The sequence below is a fragment of the Copadichromis virginalis genome, linkage group LG8, assembly GCF_057382275.1.
Source record: "Copadichromis virginalis isolate Kocher_CV1m ecotype Utaka linkage group LG8, C_Virginalis_male_GT1.1, whole genome shotgun sequence".
Taxonomy (NCBI): domain Eukaryota; kingdom Metazoa; phylum Chordata; class Actinopteri; order Cichliformes; family Cichlidae; genus Copadichromis; species Copadichromis virginalis.
Genome location: NC_140625.1, coordinates 11,983,851 through 11,999,567, shown reverse-complemented (window position 1 = coordinate 11,999,567; position 15,717 = coordinate 11,983,851). Strand labels below are relative to the sequence as shown.

The following is a 15,717-nucleotide window of genomic DNA, read 5'->3' as shown; positions in this document are numbered from 1 at the left end:
CGTGTTTGAAGGTGGTGATGGCTCTATGGAGGGGGGAGAGGTGGGGGAATTCGTGTCCAAAGTGTCTCTATTGTTGGGGCCGTTGAAGGTGTGAAAGTTGTCTGATGGCTCGTCAAAACGGCAGTAAAAGTCGTTGAGGGTGTTGGCCAAGAGCAAGTCATCAGTGGAGTGGGGGGTTTTAGGCTTGTAGTTGGTGATATTCCTAAAACCTTTCCACACAGAGGCCGAGTCATTCTCTGAGATCTGCTGCTGCATCTTCTCAGGCCTCGAGGGTCGGTGTCCTGCAGGTTTTAGATGTGTCCTTGATCCAACACAGCTGATTTAAAAGGCTAAATTACCTCCTCAACATGTCTTTAAGTTCTCCAGAGGCCTGGTAATGAACTAATCATTTGATTCAGGTGTGTTGATCCAGGGTGATATCAAAAACCTGCAGGACACCGGCCCTCGAGGCCTGGAGCTCGACACCCCTGCCCTAAGGCGTCAGGTCCGGAAAATAATCATGTGGCTTTTCTACTTTGTCGGCAGTTCTGACACTTTTGCTTACAACGATTTTAAACTCAAAAGTTTGTAGAGGCTTGTGATAGCGAGAGTACAGAGGGGAAAAAAAAAAAGTTCTGCATTTGTTCACTAACATTTAGAGATAAGCATTTGTGACCATAAATACTTCTAGCTAGTAATTAATGTAATTAATAGCTTGCTCAGGATAAGGCCAGCACATATTGTGTTTTTGCCCTGCAATACTTCCTTACTTTGTGACTCCGTCTTTGATACTCATATTTTAAAAATGCTATGTGAGAGACTTGACAGTAATTATAAAAATATGACTTCTTTAAAAAGGTACTTACGTTATCTTCCAGGTCATTATGGACCTTCTTCTGGGCTTCTGCAATCTCCATCAGAACCACACCTGAGGAAAAATTCAGGAGAAGATTTAGTATTTCAGTAATTACAGCTAATCATTGATTTGTGTATCATGTGGGGTTCCACATGCAATCCTTGGTCCCAAACAAGGTTTGTACATATTTCTAAAAATGATTTACTAACAAAAGGTTTACTGAGCTTTAAAGTTGCTGGCAGAGATTTATTGTTAGAACACCCTTTGACAGAATTATTTTGCTCTACACCCACAAAAAAGTACCTTGTTTTTATTTTTTACTGCTGGTTCTAACTTCATTTACTATAGGGACACAAGAAGATAGCCGATCATTTAATCAAAATTTGCGCAGCAAATCCTCAAATATTAAATACCATGAATCTTAACCTGTTTCTTTATGAGGGGTAGGAGACAGCATTGGATACCAGCAGGCACAGATCCGAAAACATAATATCAACAGTTATTACTTTTTCAGAAACTTTGTGTATAAATCCATCGAGCCTGTCATACATTTGTTACAGTCCATATTTTACAGATGACCTCTCGTGTTTCAATATTTGAACAGCTGTCAATAAGTAATCTCCTATGAAACATTCTGGTATTGTGCAGTCAATTACAGAACAGTCTCCATTCACAGACAGGCTAAAGCACAGACCGAGCAGCATATGACATGAAACAATGGGAGTGACTCAATACTGTAAACAGAAGGGGACAATCATAGCTAAGCAGTTTATACTGCTACATCTATCACAATTGGGTGAAATCTAGAGTCGAGGTTTATTACAGGGCAAAATGCTCTGGTGAAACCGGCAAAACATGCACAGCACACCTCACCCCCCACCCTCTACCTCATTTCTGAACATGTGATAGTCAATGAGGGAAAAGGGCAAAAGTGAATGACCTACATGGATTTCAACACCTTGTGAAGAAAGTGTACAAAGCACAAGCATCAGTTTCACTTTGTCATTTTTAGGTGAAAGCAAAAAAATCTCTATAAGTCACCCTGTTCAGCACACTCCACCTTTGAACACCTACTCATATACATTCGATCCAACACCTGACATTCCTCTTTATATGACACCCCCTCCCCAGCTCAGAGCAAACAAACGTAACGATACATAAGTGTACGTCTGTGTCCAGCAGGCAGCATCCAGCTACAACAACATTGCCCTCTGAAGGTCACCAGAACGTACTGGTAAATGCTGCCTTTGTGTTTCGACCCGGGGGTTGGTGGGGGGTGGCCACTGGATGTTGAGCTGTTTGCACAGCCTCAACAACAGACCACATGGGGTGGAAGGGGGAGGCTGAGAAAGGCCAGGAGGGGGAGGCGGCGGGGTTCAAAGAGGCCATTGTACACCTGCAAGTTTCACCTTTGGGGTGAACAAGGTGTGAAAGCCTGCCTCAGTGAGGATAAATGCTACAGAAAGTCATCAGAGGGTGCATGAGCCTATCACATGAACAACTGACGGCTGAATCAGAGTTAAGAAAAACAGCACAATGTATGACGTCTGTAATTTTTTCATTTTTTTTAAGTGCAGGTAAAGAAAAAAAAAAAAAGTCTGTGACTACATAATTTTAACAGAAAACAGGGCTTTTCAGTTAATCTGAATATCTGTGTCTGAATATCAGTGTAACTTCCCCTCAAATTTTTCAAATGAACAACTCCACGTTCATTTTTTTTTTTTTTTTTTTGCAGGTTAATACAAGTTTGAGAAAAGATCCTTGTGGAAAAAGCACACATGATTCACACCTGTGATTCACTATTATTAATGCCGAACCCCTCATTCAACACCCGCTGAGTCCATGTAGAATTTACTCTAGCCTGTATATTACAGATAAGGTGTCTTACGACGCCATTAAATGACCTTTGGATTTTAATCAAACACATGTTGTTTGGAGGATCTGAAGCTTAAACAAAGCAAGAAAAACTATAACCCAACTGCGCTGTAAAACAAAGCAAAGGCTGAAATGAACCCCTAAAGAGACATTTCTTTGAGATTATGTTAAACTTCAAACAGCACCATGTTTCCACACAACTGGCACTATTGAATAACTGCTGATACATGGCAGAGTAGACAAGGCCTTAGACACTGTCGACAGGTGACTTTTATGAGACGGATATGGCCTGTGCCAACAAAAAAGCAAAAAAAAAAAAAAAATCCCGCCTATGTGGAGTTAGATAAGGAACATGAGGTGATGTTGGCATGGCAAACAGCGGCACTGACTTTTCTAGCATAGACTCTCTTTGTTTGAAAGTTTGATCAAACTAATGTTTCACCCATTCAACGAGTGTACACAGCAATCAACTAGCTCAGGAAGTGTCCCCAGTCATCGGCCATCGTCTCACAACGCGGTTTGATCACTGAGACACATCACTGGGCTTGTTCCAGCAAGCATGCAGTGTCTGCAGTGAATCATGGCCGCCTCCTGTGTGAATCAGGATCCAAGTTATAAACATCGCAATGAAGGTGGGACAAGGATTGTGTTTGGGGGTTGCCATGGAGGAGCTACTCCCTTAATATCAACATAATGATGTCACTGTAATCAATGATAACGAGGATGATAATGAGAACCGCAATATGCAGTTCATCCATCCAGATGACTACATGAACAAAGTGCAACTGTAGACTACATTAAATGAAGTACGTCTAGTGTTTCACGTGATTTCCCTTCACACTGCCGGCTGGGTGTTGGCATAATCCACCAAGGTAGATTCTTTAGGCACTGCCAGCTGAAGGTTTGCCAGAAACAAAGAAGACATTTTTTAAAGTAGTAAGTAATGAATAGAAAGCAAATAGTTGCATTACAAATAAAATAAATTATAGAAAATGTGCTTACATTTTTTCTTCTCAGGAAAATACAGATATGATAGCTTGGCAAACATTTACTGATTACTATAATATCCTTTGTTTTTTTTAAGAGATCAAAAGCTTCAGAATGACTAAACAAATGGCACTTAAAGTGAGGCAGTTTTGTCAACCCCACCTCCAAAAAAAAAAAAAAAAAAAACAAAAAAAAAAACCTCCGGCATAAAATCAAACAAATATTCTCCAGCCGACTTGTGAGAGATTTCTTTAATGGAAGCCTGATTTCTAGATGATTATACACACACACACACACACACACACACACACACACTTTCTGACCAGATCTCTTCCTTTCCTTTAACACACACTGAGATCTCAAGTAGCAGGAACAGTTCTGAGTTTGACTGCTTCCTCCTGTGTACTTAAAATATTTCGTAGTCTGATTCCCCCCTAAAATTCTTCAAAGTTCACACGTATGAAGGTGCTTATCTGCTTAGTGCATTATGGATTGAATCTTTCAGTCATCATCATCATTTACATAAGGCAATTTTGGGTGTTGATTGTAAGTTTCTATTCAATAACAATCACCCACAGTAACATTTTTTGGTTGAATGTTGTTTAATGGTTTGAGTAGTTACAGTGAATAAATATCTACTTGGTCTGTGGACAATAAATATCAGTGTAAGTTGACTTGACAAAGAGCAATGACTTGCCGTCACATAGAGTACAGAATATCATTTATTAATACCAGAGCCAATAATACCCCGAGCACAATGAGTCTCAATTTTCCTAATAGATTAAATTAAACACCAGCTTCAAAGGACTTCTAAAGGTTAGATGAGGTTAGTTGAGGTTGTTACATAAAAACAATCATCATATGTACAGTATACACAATTGAAGTTTCATATCAAGCACAATGTCAGCTGTTTAGTTTCTCATACACTGTGATATTAGGTTTTAAGACTTTAATTTGGATGATTCATTAGTTCAATCACGCCCATGGTTAGACAGTAGGATATACAGTGGGGCAAAAAAGTATTTAGTCAGCCACCGATTGTGCAAGTTCCCCCACCTAAAATGATGACAGAGGTCAGTAATTTGCACCAGAGGTACACTTCAACTGTGAGAGACAGAATGTGAAAAAAAAAAAAATCCATGAATCCACATGGTAGGATTTGTAAAGAATTTATTCGTAAATCAGGGTGGAAAATAAGTATTTGGTCAATAACAAAAATACAACTCAATACTTTGTAACATAACCTTTGTTGGCAATAACAGAGGTCAAACGTTTACTATAGGTCTTTACCAGGTTTGCACACACAGTAGCTGGTATTTTGGCCCATTCCTCCATGCAGATCTTCTCGAGAGCAGTGATGCTTTGGGGCTGTCGCCGAGCAACACTGACTCCCGCCACAGATTTTCTATGGGGTTGAGGTCTGGAGACTGGCTAGGCCACTCCAGGACTTCCAAATGCTTCTTACGGAGCCACTCCTTTGTTGCCCGGGCGGTGTGTTTTGGATCATTGTCATGTTGGAAGACCCAGCCTCGTTTCATCTTCAGAGTTCTCACTGATGGAAGGAGGTTTTGGCTCAAAATCTCACGATACATGGCCCCATTCATTCTGTCCTTAACACGGATCAGTCGTCCTGTCCCCTTGGCAGAAAAACAGCCCCATAGCATGATGTTTCCACCCCCATGCTTCACAGTAGGTATGGTGTTCTTGGGATGCAACTCAGTATTCTTCTTCCTCCAAACACGACGAGTTGAGTTTATACCAAAAAGTTCTACTTTGGCTTCATCTGACCACATGACATTCTCCCAATCCTCTGCTGTATCATCCATGTGCTCTCTGGCAAACTTCAGACGGGCCTGGACATGCACTGGCTTCAGCAGCGGAACACGTCTGGCACTGCGGGATTTGGTTCCCAGCCGTTGTAGTGTGTTACTGATGGTGACCTTTGTTACTTTGGTCCCAGCTCTCTGCAGGTCATTCACCAGGTCCCCCCGTGTGGTTCTGGGATCTTTGCTCACCGTTCTCATGATCATTTTGACCCCACGGGATGAGATCTTGCGTGGAGCCCCAGATCGAGGGAGATTATCAGTGGTCTTGTATGTCTTCCATTTTCTGATGATTGCTCCCACAGTTGATTTTTTCACACCAAGCTGCTTGCCTATTGTAGATTCACTCTTCCCAGTCTGGTGCAGGTCTACAATACTTTTCCTGGTGTCCTTCGAAAGCTCTTTGGTCTTGGCCATGGCGGAGTTTGGAGTCTGACTGTTTGAGGCTGTGGACAGGTGTCTTTTATACAGATGATGAGTTCAAACAGGTGCCATTCATACAGGTAACGAGTGGGGGACAGAAAAGCTTCTTACAGAAGACGTTACAGGTCTGTGAGAGCCAGAGATTTTCCTTGTTTGAGGTGACCAAATACTTATTTTCCACCCTAATTTACGAATAAATTCTTTACAAATCCTACCATGTGGATTCATGGATTTTTTTTTCACATTCTGTCTCTCACAGTTGAAGTGTACCTCTGGTGCAAATTACTGACCTCTGTCATCATTTTAAGTGGGGGAACTTGCACAATCGGTGGCTGACTAAATACTTTTTTGCCCCACTGTATACCATGTCTGCAAATAAACGTAAAGAACTTTCAGCCTCAATTTCTCATCTTAGCCAATCTCTGTATGAGAGTAAGAAAGATAACACAAATAAAATGTTATGTAAAAGTAGTCCAAATGTGATTTTGAGGTGTAGGCTGGTAGATTTTTTTAACCTCTTGACAGTGTTAGCAATGTTCTCATTTACAGTCTTTAAACTAAATAAGTTAACGATCTCCGGCTGCTGTATTGTAAATTAATGGCGCAGTCACACTAGAATAAAAATAGGACAGCAACCTCCTTGTCTCCAGGGAAGAAGAAATTGGAAAAAAAAAAAAAATCCACTGATTGAACTGGACATTTCTACACTTGGGGACAAACAGCTAGTACCTGTGTCAGCTAAATTGCCAGAGAGCCTCTGGGGGACCACTTTTGAAGGCAAGGCGATTCCACAGGTTACCTGGGATGAAGCAACCTGTCTCCACACAATTGCAGTCTGACTTGGACTGTCTGCAGTCGCTCACAGACTGGTAAAGGTTTGCAAGTAAGTGCTGTCTAATTTTTTAAACACAGACAGACAGGACGCTCCAATCTCAGTCAGTCTATGCTAATTATCACAACTCATCAGCCATTTGCAATGAGATTGCAAGTTCATTGCACGTGGTCACAACAAATTTAGTCATGCTATACCCAACCATTTCCTCCAAGTTATAGCATTTGAATTAAAAGAGGACATCAATCGTTTTGCTAAACCCCCAGAACGAAACAAACACATTTTCTCAAGAAATATTAAACTTTTGTTTTACCTCAACTTCTATAATTTTCTGTTATTCCATTATTACTTCACAATCATGATGGCAATGATTTTGATTTTTCAAAATGGGCGTAAATAATGTATCACAGCACCACTGTTTTGAGAACAGCGCTTTTAAAACACAGCTGACCTGAAAAAGCCAGGCAAAAAAGAAACGCCATCACAGATGATTCTCCACAGGAGAAAAAAAAAATGTTGGTATGTCACCAAAGGAAAGACACAGGTATTACTAATGACTTAAAATGACTGCTCCTTTTAAGCTGATCAGGTTCCAGGGTCATGGTAAAGTGCACGCTGACTCACCAGCATACCTTTCTGAGACACTTAAAGAAGCTGAACCATCACTCCAGCTAAAACGTGCATCATAAAAATACATTTGATAAGGAGAAACACATTTTTGCTCATTAAAGTTCAACACTGCAGAATATTGTAGGCCTAAGTTTGCAACGTGTTTTCTTTTTCTTTTTTGAGGGGCAGGATTTCTTCCAAACAAGATACATTTTTGACTTTTCTGAATCATTTCTGCTTGTTAGTAAAAATAAACCGCTTAATTGCACACTGACTACATAGGCTTGTCTAAAGATTAAAGCCATCCTCTGAAACAGCTACAAAAAAAGATATTTGAAGTGCCAGAAAGTCTTATTCACCATAACATTAACCAGCCTCCAGAAGAAATGGTGCCTCTCAAAAGCAGAAACCTGCTACAAAAGCTATCAGCAGGACACACTCAGACTCCCAGCTCTGAATTCTCACTCTCTAAAGTGAAAGAAAAATCATTCTGGCTGACATAACCATTTTTCTATTGCAGACAGTTTACGTCAATATTTATTTATTTTTTTAAATGAACTAAGGCTTGACAAACAGTGCAGAGAAAAGGTGGAAAGGGTGCGGTTCGTGCTATTCATTCGCCTGTAACATTTTCAGCCTTTCGATACCTGCTGCTTTTCAAAGTGGAATAGCTCCCTGTGGAGTCCGGCCGTTTGCTCATGCATAGGCAATTTCAAAATGTAAACCCACTGGATATGACATTCATCAATCAAAAGAAATCTTTTTGTAATGACCTGCTGAAATGTAATTTAGGACTAGCAAAAGCAGGTGACAGCTATAGAAGTCTGCAAACCAGCTATGCAGAGACAGACAGCAGTAGTTAGTAGCAGCAGTGCACTGAATGATCACAGATGGAAGGAGATGTGGGACAAAAAGAGTGCATGGCTGAAAAGCTCATTATCCAAGGAACTTACTGATAAAGTGAATTCCCCACAGTGCTGCCTTTTATGAATCCACTAAATGAAATTAAAGGAGTGCAAGAAGAGTGACACAGGTTAAAGGCTTTCACTCATCTGAGCACTTAGTGTTTCTTCAAAAAGAAAAAAAAAAACTTTTCTTATTACTTTCACATCCGTCACAGCAAGAATCTGAGAAATTGAGCAGCACCCAAGTAAAAGCCTCGGGAAGCTTTCAGCAAATACCTGCTAACCTCTGTGACGCACAAGCTTTGTGCCATTCACTGAGGGAGGAAGAGAAAAAAAAAAAACAACACAATCTATGACTACAGAGAAAAGATCTTTACAGGTGTCTGCAGCAGAGAAGTGCAGAGTAATCTATCAGGTGCCTCATTCTGAAGAGTCGTGCTGCTTAGAGTAAATAAAGATTAAACACTCGCATCGTCTTTTTCAGACCGTTTGGAGAGGCAGATGGAGGGATAGGGGGATGAGGATGAGGATCAGCGGTGGGTAGACGGTCTCCTCTGTCTATCTGCCTGTCTGTCTGTTTGTTCAGCACGTTTGCAACTCTACGTGCTGCAGTGGGTGAGAGAATTCACACCACCATGTCGTCTACGCCAGGCGGTGAAGGAACGGCCACGGAGCCTGGAGTTCAACACTTCACCTGCCATTTCTGCATTCATTCTTATTCAAAGTCGAATTGATTTTTTTTATGACTGAAGTCACATAACGTGATGGGAGTACATACAGACGAATGCACCTAAAGGAAGAATACACAAACCATGTAGCACAAACTCTATTCTTGAGCATTTGTTAACCAGAAGGGGTCTGTTTCAATAAGGCTAGATTTGACTAGAAAGCGCAGAGTCCTCCCATCTGTGACTTTCCACAACAGGAAAGAGAACAAAAAAGAAAAAGTAGAATTTAGTGCTCGTAAAGCCGTTTCACTTCAGCGGTTCTGGTATGCTCAGACAATGCTACGTAACACCAACATATTGTTAAATGAAGAAATGAAAACTGCTATTGTTCGCTGACAAGAGCGCCTTAACAAACATGGGCAGCATTTCATAACAGCGCAGTATGAGACGTCTCCGATTACATTAAAACATTTCAGCCCTCGTCAGAATGTCAAAATACAAATTTCCATTGTGTGCGTTGCCACTTTGTAGCTAGACGGGCTGCACTATTCTTTTTCAGTCTATGCTTTTTTCTGATTTTTTATTTTATGAGTTTTATCCTCAAAATTCAGAAAAAGAAACTGAGCAAGAAAAGTCTGAGAATCTTGTCTGGGAGTCTACTTCAGCATTAAAACGCATTCTTCATCTCTGTGTTTTACCACGACTGCTTTTGTCCTTCACTGAAATTTTTATTTTCTTCTAAAAATTCTTTGATCTTTAGTCTAAAATCTTATCAAAGCTTAATAAAGGCTTAAAGGAAAGCAGATTTGATTTAAAATAAGAAAACTTGTTCAGAAATAACAGCGAAGAAATCACAACACAGGGGACAACCACTGTCATCACAATAGTCCTTTACAAAAAACAACAACAAAAAAACCCCCAACAACACACTGACAGAGCATCATCTTTTAACTACCCTGCTCTGATTTCCTGTCACATCACTCTGATTCATAAAAAGGCCGAACTGCAAAGCCCGGCGTTACAGAGTGATGCAGCAGAATACAAAAAGCAACTTAATGAATTGCAATATGACCCCCCCCCCCCCACACCCCCGAACAAAGCGGGTCGGCTCCAAATTTCAGCACTAATAGAATAATTGGAGATGACTCAGAGGAGGCTGAAAAGAGAAAGTGCTTCAGTTGGAGTGAGAGATAGACAGGACATAATGAATTTCTGCTAAGTACCTCACCTCCAGGGTTGAACCGTTGTTATTTTCAGATGCTTGTATATTTAACTTGCATATTGGGTGATGCAAGCAGAACGTGTCACTATTACGCTGAAACTGCAGGAAAGAGCATTTTGATACGTGTCCAGCTCACGTAATACTGGCAGGATGTGAGAGAGTTTAGCATCATTTCAAGAGAAACTTCAACCATGTGGAAAGTAAAATGTTTGGGAACAAAGTGGTTTCTTATCAAATGTTGTCAACCTGTACAGGTGTAGGGTTTGTGGGGTTTTTTTGCACAGCTAGTACAAATAGAGTAATCAAGAAGAAAACAGGAAGCCTATACTTGTTAGCTTGCCCTTTCCCAAGCTAACAAAAATAAATCTGTCACACTGATATTAATCAAAGCACAAGTGTTAAACTTCAAGTCTGCAAAGTCAATCCATTGCTACAGTACTTTAAACCTACATTCTAGCCACCAGGGGGCGACTTGTCTGGTTGGTAAAAAGAACTTTGCTTGTATATAGATTTATGAGAAAATGAAGTTACTTTGCACTTGATTTATGACATGACTACGCACTTTACTAATGTGTTTAAGGTCTCAGTTACTAATTTTAAGTCTTATTTAATAGAGCACAATGCTTATTTTGAAAAATTATCATTTTGAGCAGCAGCCAGAATCAGCCCTGGGCCTTATGTTTTACAATGTCTTCACAGTAAAATGCATAAATAAAAAAGGACATTTTTTGTGAATTAACGCATTAACAGTAATTGTTGTTAATTACAGCACAATCTGGGCAACGAGCTACCAGAAAATGTTTTGTAATTTATTTCATTTATTTCTTACAATTTACTCCTATATAGTATGTATCATGTAGAAAAACTGAGACGCGCACTTCTTTAGCATATATCAAGTCCTCTCTGGGATTAAATGTGCAGTTAAACTACCAGAACACTTAAGATTAAAGTGGGATCCATGTAAAATGTGTTCAACTTCCTCGACTTACATGAATACCCTAACAGGGACAACTGAACAAGGTATGATTCAGGGTACAGGTATTATAATCTGTTAAACAGACATTTTCCGGCTAGTTTCTACTGTATGAGTACACACTTTCAAGGTCTTTCATGGTGACTGTAAAAATACTCAAACTGAGGCTTCAAAATGGTCTTTCACAAACTAATTGTTGACAACAACGAGGCACATAACCCTGCTGCAAAGATACAAATTGGTGTTTTTGCACATTAGTAACACAGAATATTTGTGAATTGTTCTTTGGGGTAGCAAAGTGGATTTTGTTGGTTTAGTTTATTTTCAAGGTCTATAATAAGCTAATGGCTTCTGGCTATATTCTTACTTTCGTGTAGAGACATTAACTTAAAATTAATTTTAATAAAAGAATTATTCCACGATCTCCAACTATTCCTTTAATTGTATTTAAACATAAGAGGAAGTTTAGAGTCACATTCTTTTAAAAGCTTCGATCTCACAGCAGAGACATTTCTAGCATGGATATCAGACAGACCCTCTCGAGAGCTCCCACATTGCAGGTAGATTTAAAGTAGACTTGCATAATACTCACCGAGCTCTCTGGAGACTGGAGACACGATAGCAGTTTCTCCGATCTTTGACACTGCATCAAAATAAGCCTTTCCAGCAAGAGCCATTGCTGTGCGGGCAGACAGACAAGACACTGTTAAGCTCCAGACGATTTCCAGGATCATTTATAGCTCTGCTTCGACCATTTAAAAGTGCTGCCAGTGTAAAAACAGCTGAGGTACACCAAAATTCATTGTAGCGGTTATGGACCATTACGGGTTTATGCCCTTTTGTCCCTCATGAGGGTGAAAACTGTGTTTACCTGTGACTGATTTCTCATAGCTCTTTCCGAGGTTGACCAGGTTCCTCAGGCCTGGGTTGAACTGCTCCATTACATTCTGGGGTAAAGAGCAGAGTCTTATTATTGTGAATAAAAGCAAGAAAAAGCAAACAAACAACTTTAACTTTAAGACTTGTTTTCCCCTTTTTGAAAGGTCTCGTCATTAACAATAAAACCCTCATAAGGCTATTTTTGTGGGAGTGGGTGGAGAAGAGAAATCCATGAAAACAAGAGCAAGTGTTTGTGCAGTTGCTCTATAAATATCTCCATGTGAGAACAATAAAACTTTCAATCTTTAACTTGACCCCTCACGTATGTCATGCAACTCCCTCGAAAGAGCGAAGTCCCACACAAAGTCCCAGCTATTTGCAGCACCAACTTCATCACTCTCACCAAACCACCCATCTCCCCCTCCCTCTATTGTAATCTCCCAATAATCAAGCACTGCTCACCCCCTGCCTCTATTCCCCTGGCACACTCTCAATAGAACAATGAAGGGGGGCAGGTATGGCTTTACATGAGTGGGGGGCAGCTGAGAGGAAAAACAGTAAACTACTGTAAACTACAGGTAGGACTAGTTCAGTCTCTTTTTCCCTGCTCCCCAAACCAGAGAGGGCACTTCAAAATGCACCGAAATTCAACCTAACTGTCGTACTTAAACTTTTACTCTAAACTGTTGTCTATTTCTACTTCAGGTCATAGACAGTGAAGGCTCACTGCTTATCACCATTGAGAGGTAGAAGTATAATGTTGATTAGATTAGCCAGGAACAACCAATCAAGATTACACTCAAATTATTGCTCCAGTGATTTCAGATGTTCTGATAAAGCCACAGCAGATTGATTGAGCTGTGAGAAGCTTTAACACTTCTGTGGTTCACTGTGATTTACGAAATTATTTAATAACAGGGAGTGTCCCTGCTGTGGCAGTGGCATTGTTGAATTTTCTTTTCCCCTGGTAAACAACAGAAAGTTTCAGTTGCTCGATCAGTTTCTCTTTTTCCCACCCCCTCACAAAACAGGTCCTTGAAACAAGAGGTAACAAAGGGTAAGGGAAACACTTCATTATTTTATGGTACTTTACCTGTGGTTTACAGCCACTGTTGAAAAGCAACAAAGCAGACTCGCTGAACTATAAATTTCTGATTACACCTGAAGTGAACTACATTAAAAAAGCGACCCCTCCCAAAAAAACAACAACAGGTATTTCCTTAAATGTTGAATGCATCACTCACCTTAAAAGTACTTTCAGTGAGCTTGCTCACATGCTCCGGATCCCGAGCCATCACGGCAGGTTGTTTCTTAATCTCAGAATTAAAAAAAATGAAATAAAAAAAAGAAAAATATATATACACACAATATAAATATTATATTTAAAAAAATAACAACAAAGCGGAGAACAAAAAGACACTTGGTAATCCAGGAGTTGTCTCGGTCCGAGTAATAAATCCCACAGCGAATCCTGCTCCGTGTCTGTACACTGCACGCGAGCAAGCTGAAACGCTCGTGCAGCCGGCGGCGGACGAACTGACTGGGACACCGAGAGACTTCCCCGTGCCTTTAGGGGCGAAGAGGGGGGGAGGGGGGCAGCGCGGAAGGGTGGTGGTGGTGGAGGAGGGTGACGTCACAAGAGGTGTTACACAGGTCAAAGTTCTCAGCTGGTGAGTTAGAAAGCTGTGGGCTGTTGATTCTCAGGACTGTTAGCGAAAAACACCATAGAAATGTGACGTATTTTGTCAGTGGGTTTTAGATATAATATTGCTTTTGGCCTGGAGAGGGCGCTGCTGTACAATAATTAGTACAGTCACAGTGACGAAGGAAGTTTTGCACCATGAATAAATCGTAGAAGGTTTACTGGAAATCTGTACTTTAACGAGAACTCGTATTATTTCTCAACTCAAACTAGTCTTCTCTTTAAACTTTAGTTAGTCGCGATTTTTAACCTCTAATGCTGAATACACCATCAGTAGCTCTCAACAGGTGAAATGCATCAGAATATTATCTTTGTACATGAAAGGTCAGTGGGTATATTTTTTATGTTATGTGGGCTATATAATTGTGATTCATCATCAATATCCCATCAACCTATGAGTTCTTAAACGATTGGCTATATGTTTGGGGATTTTAATGAGTAATTAGGAAGACCTATCCATCCAAAGCAGTAGTACAAAACACTAGGACTTTATTAGACTCTGAAAGATATAATGAATCACAAGCCTAGTAGTGGTAAATCCGGACTGATTTACAGTTAAAAATACACTGCCATATTTTGACACATACTATATCAATGTTCAGGATCAGCTTGTAAACCTTCAGGTAATGTACATATTATTTAACAATGCAATTTGCACCATTCTCTTGCGTTATGTATCTTTATTTATACACAATATGTCTATAGTTCACAAACCAGCATGCTCTGTTTAAGTACATGCATGTGCTGTTGACATATTTACTCCCCCATGACCCTGAATTGAATTAGTGGAAGAGGATGGATGCATGGAAGTTATAAACATGAATACTAAGAGGTGAATGCAACTGTCACACTCCAGTTGAGTATTCACTTTATGTGCAGTTAAGTTCAAAGCAGGTACAATTTATGCTGATTTACACTGAGCCTGTTGCTTTCTCAGTGCTTAAAAATGGTCTAAGATCTCCCACCACACTAACAAGCTTTAAAACTATCTGAACCTTCTGTGACGTAATCACAGCAATCTCAATGCCAGTGAGTTGCAAACCACGCCCATCATTGAAACTAGCCTTCATTTAGATATCAACAATGGACTTGTAAAGTTGCATAACTGTATCTTTTGTCATGGTAAAATTTGCCCAGAGACATGCAGCACTACACCTGCAGATGAACTCAAACCCACCTTTGTATAGTTTCCAGAACAATAGGTCTCAGCAGCATGTCATCTTGCTACACATTAGTGATTTTGTTTCTGTACCAACATTTTTAAAACACAAGTGTGTGAAAAAATGGAAAAATGAAAAGTTAAATTATTTTCTATACATTTTTTACATTTTATTGCAACCTTAACAGCCTGACTGCTACTGGTGACAGAGTGTGCAAAATAAAGAGGGAAAAATTAAACTCTAAGTGAAGCAAGACCTTTAGGATTTTATCTATAAGTTAGTTAAATTACACTAAATAACTGATGTTTTACCCTCATAAAAATGTTAAATGAAAGGTTTATGTATTTGAATATTTAATCATTTAGGAAAATAACCAAGTATGTAATTTGACCAGATTCCATGTAAGAGAAACTTTAAAAAAACAACAACAAAGAAATAAAGAAAAAAAGAAAATCAACAGTAAACCTAGCCCTGTAACATCCAGTGTGTCATATCTCATACGTATATCTCGTACGTCTTTGTGATTTGTTTTTGTAACCCTCTTACAATTGCAAAAAAAGGCCAAATGAAGCAAAAATGATACAAATTAACTTCTCTCTTTAAAAAAATGTCAGAAGGTTTGATGAACACTAAAGTTCAAAAAAATAAAAATGAAAATTTTCAGGCAATTATTTCATGCTTCAGTCTTCTTTAGGGTTAACTCAATTTAAGTACTGTCCCAGTAACAAGTCAGTAGTTGTGCAATTTTTGTTGAGCTGATGATAATTTCCAGATCTGATAAACACAGAGATAAACCCACCACATTTAAGAAGTTGTCCCATGTA

At 39.7% G+C, this 15,717-nt stretch overlaps 1 protein-coding gene across 2 annotated transcripts in view; it reads right to left on the bottom strand.

Moving 5' to 3' along the window:
* baiap2l1a (BAR/IMD domain containing adaptor protein 2 like 1a) overlaps positions 1–13,619 on the bottom strand; it is a 31,422-nt gene extending 17,803 nt beyond the window's left edge. Inside the window, exons 1-4 of one of the 2 annotated variants that reach the window (XM_085465775.1) lie at positions 13,276–13,619; positions 12,024–12,099; positions 11,745–11,831; positions 846–907 (exon numbers count right to left, since the gene is read on the bottom strand). In XM_085465775.1, coding sequence (XP_085321901.1) covers positions 846–907; positions 11,745–11,831; positions 12,024–12,099; positions 13,276–13,326 — 276 coding nt within the window. In that variant the 5' untranslated portion in view covers positions 13,327–13,619. The remainder of the gene's footprint in view (positions 1–845; positions 908–11,744; positions 11,832–12,023; positions 12,100–13,275) is intronic. The other variant, XM_085465776.1, reaches the window with a different exon arrangement.
* Between the last annotated feature and the right edge of the window lie 2,098 nt (positions 13,620–15,717).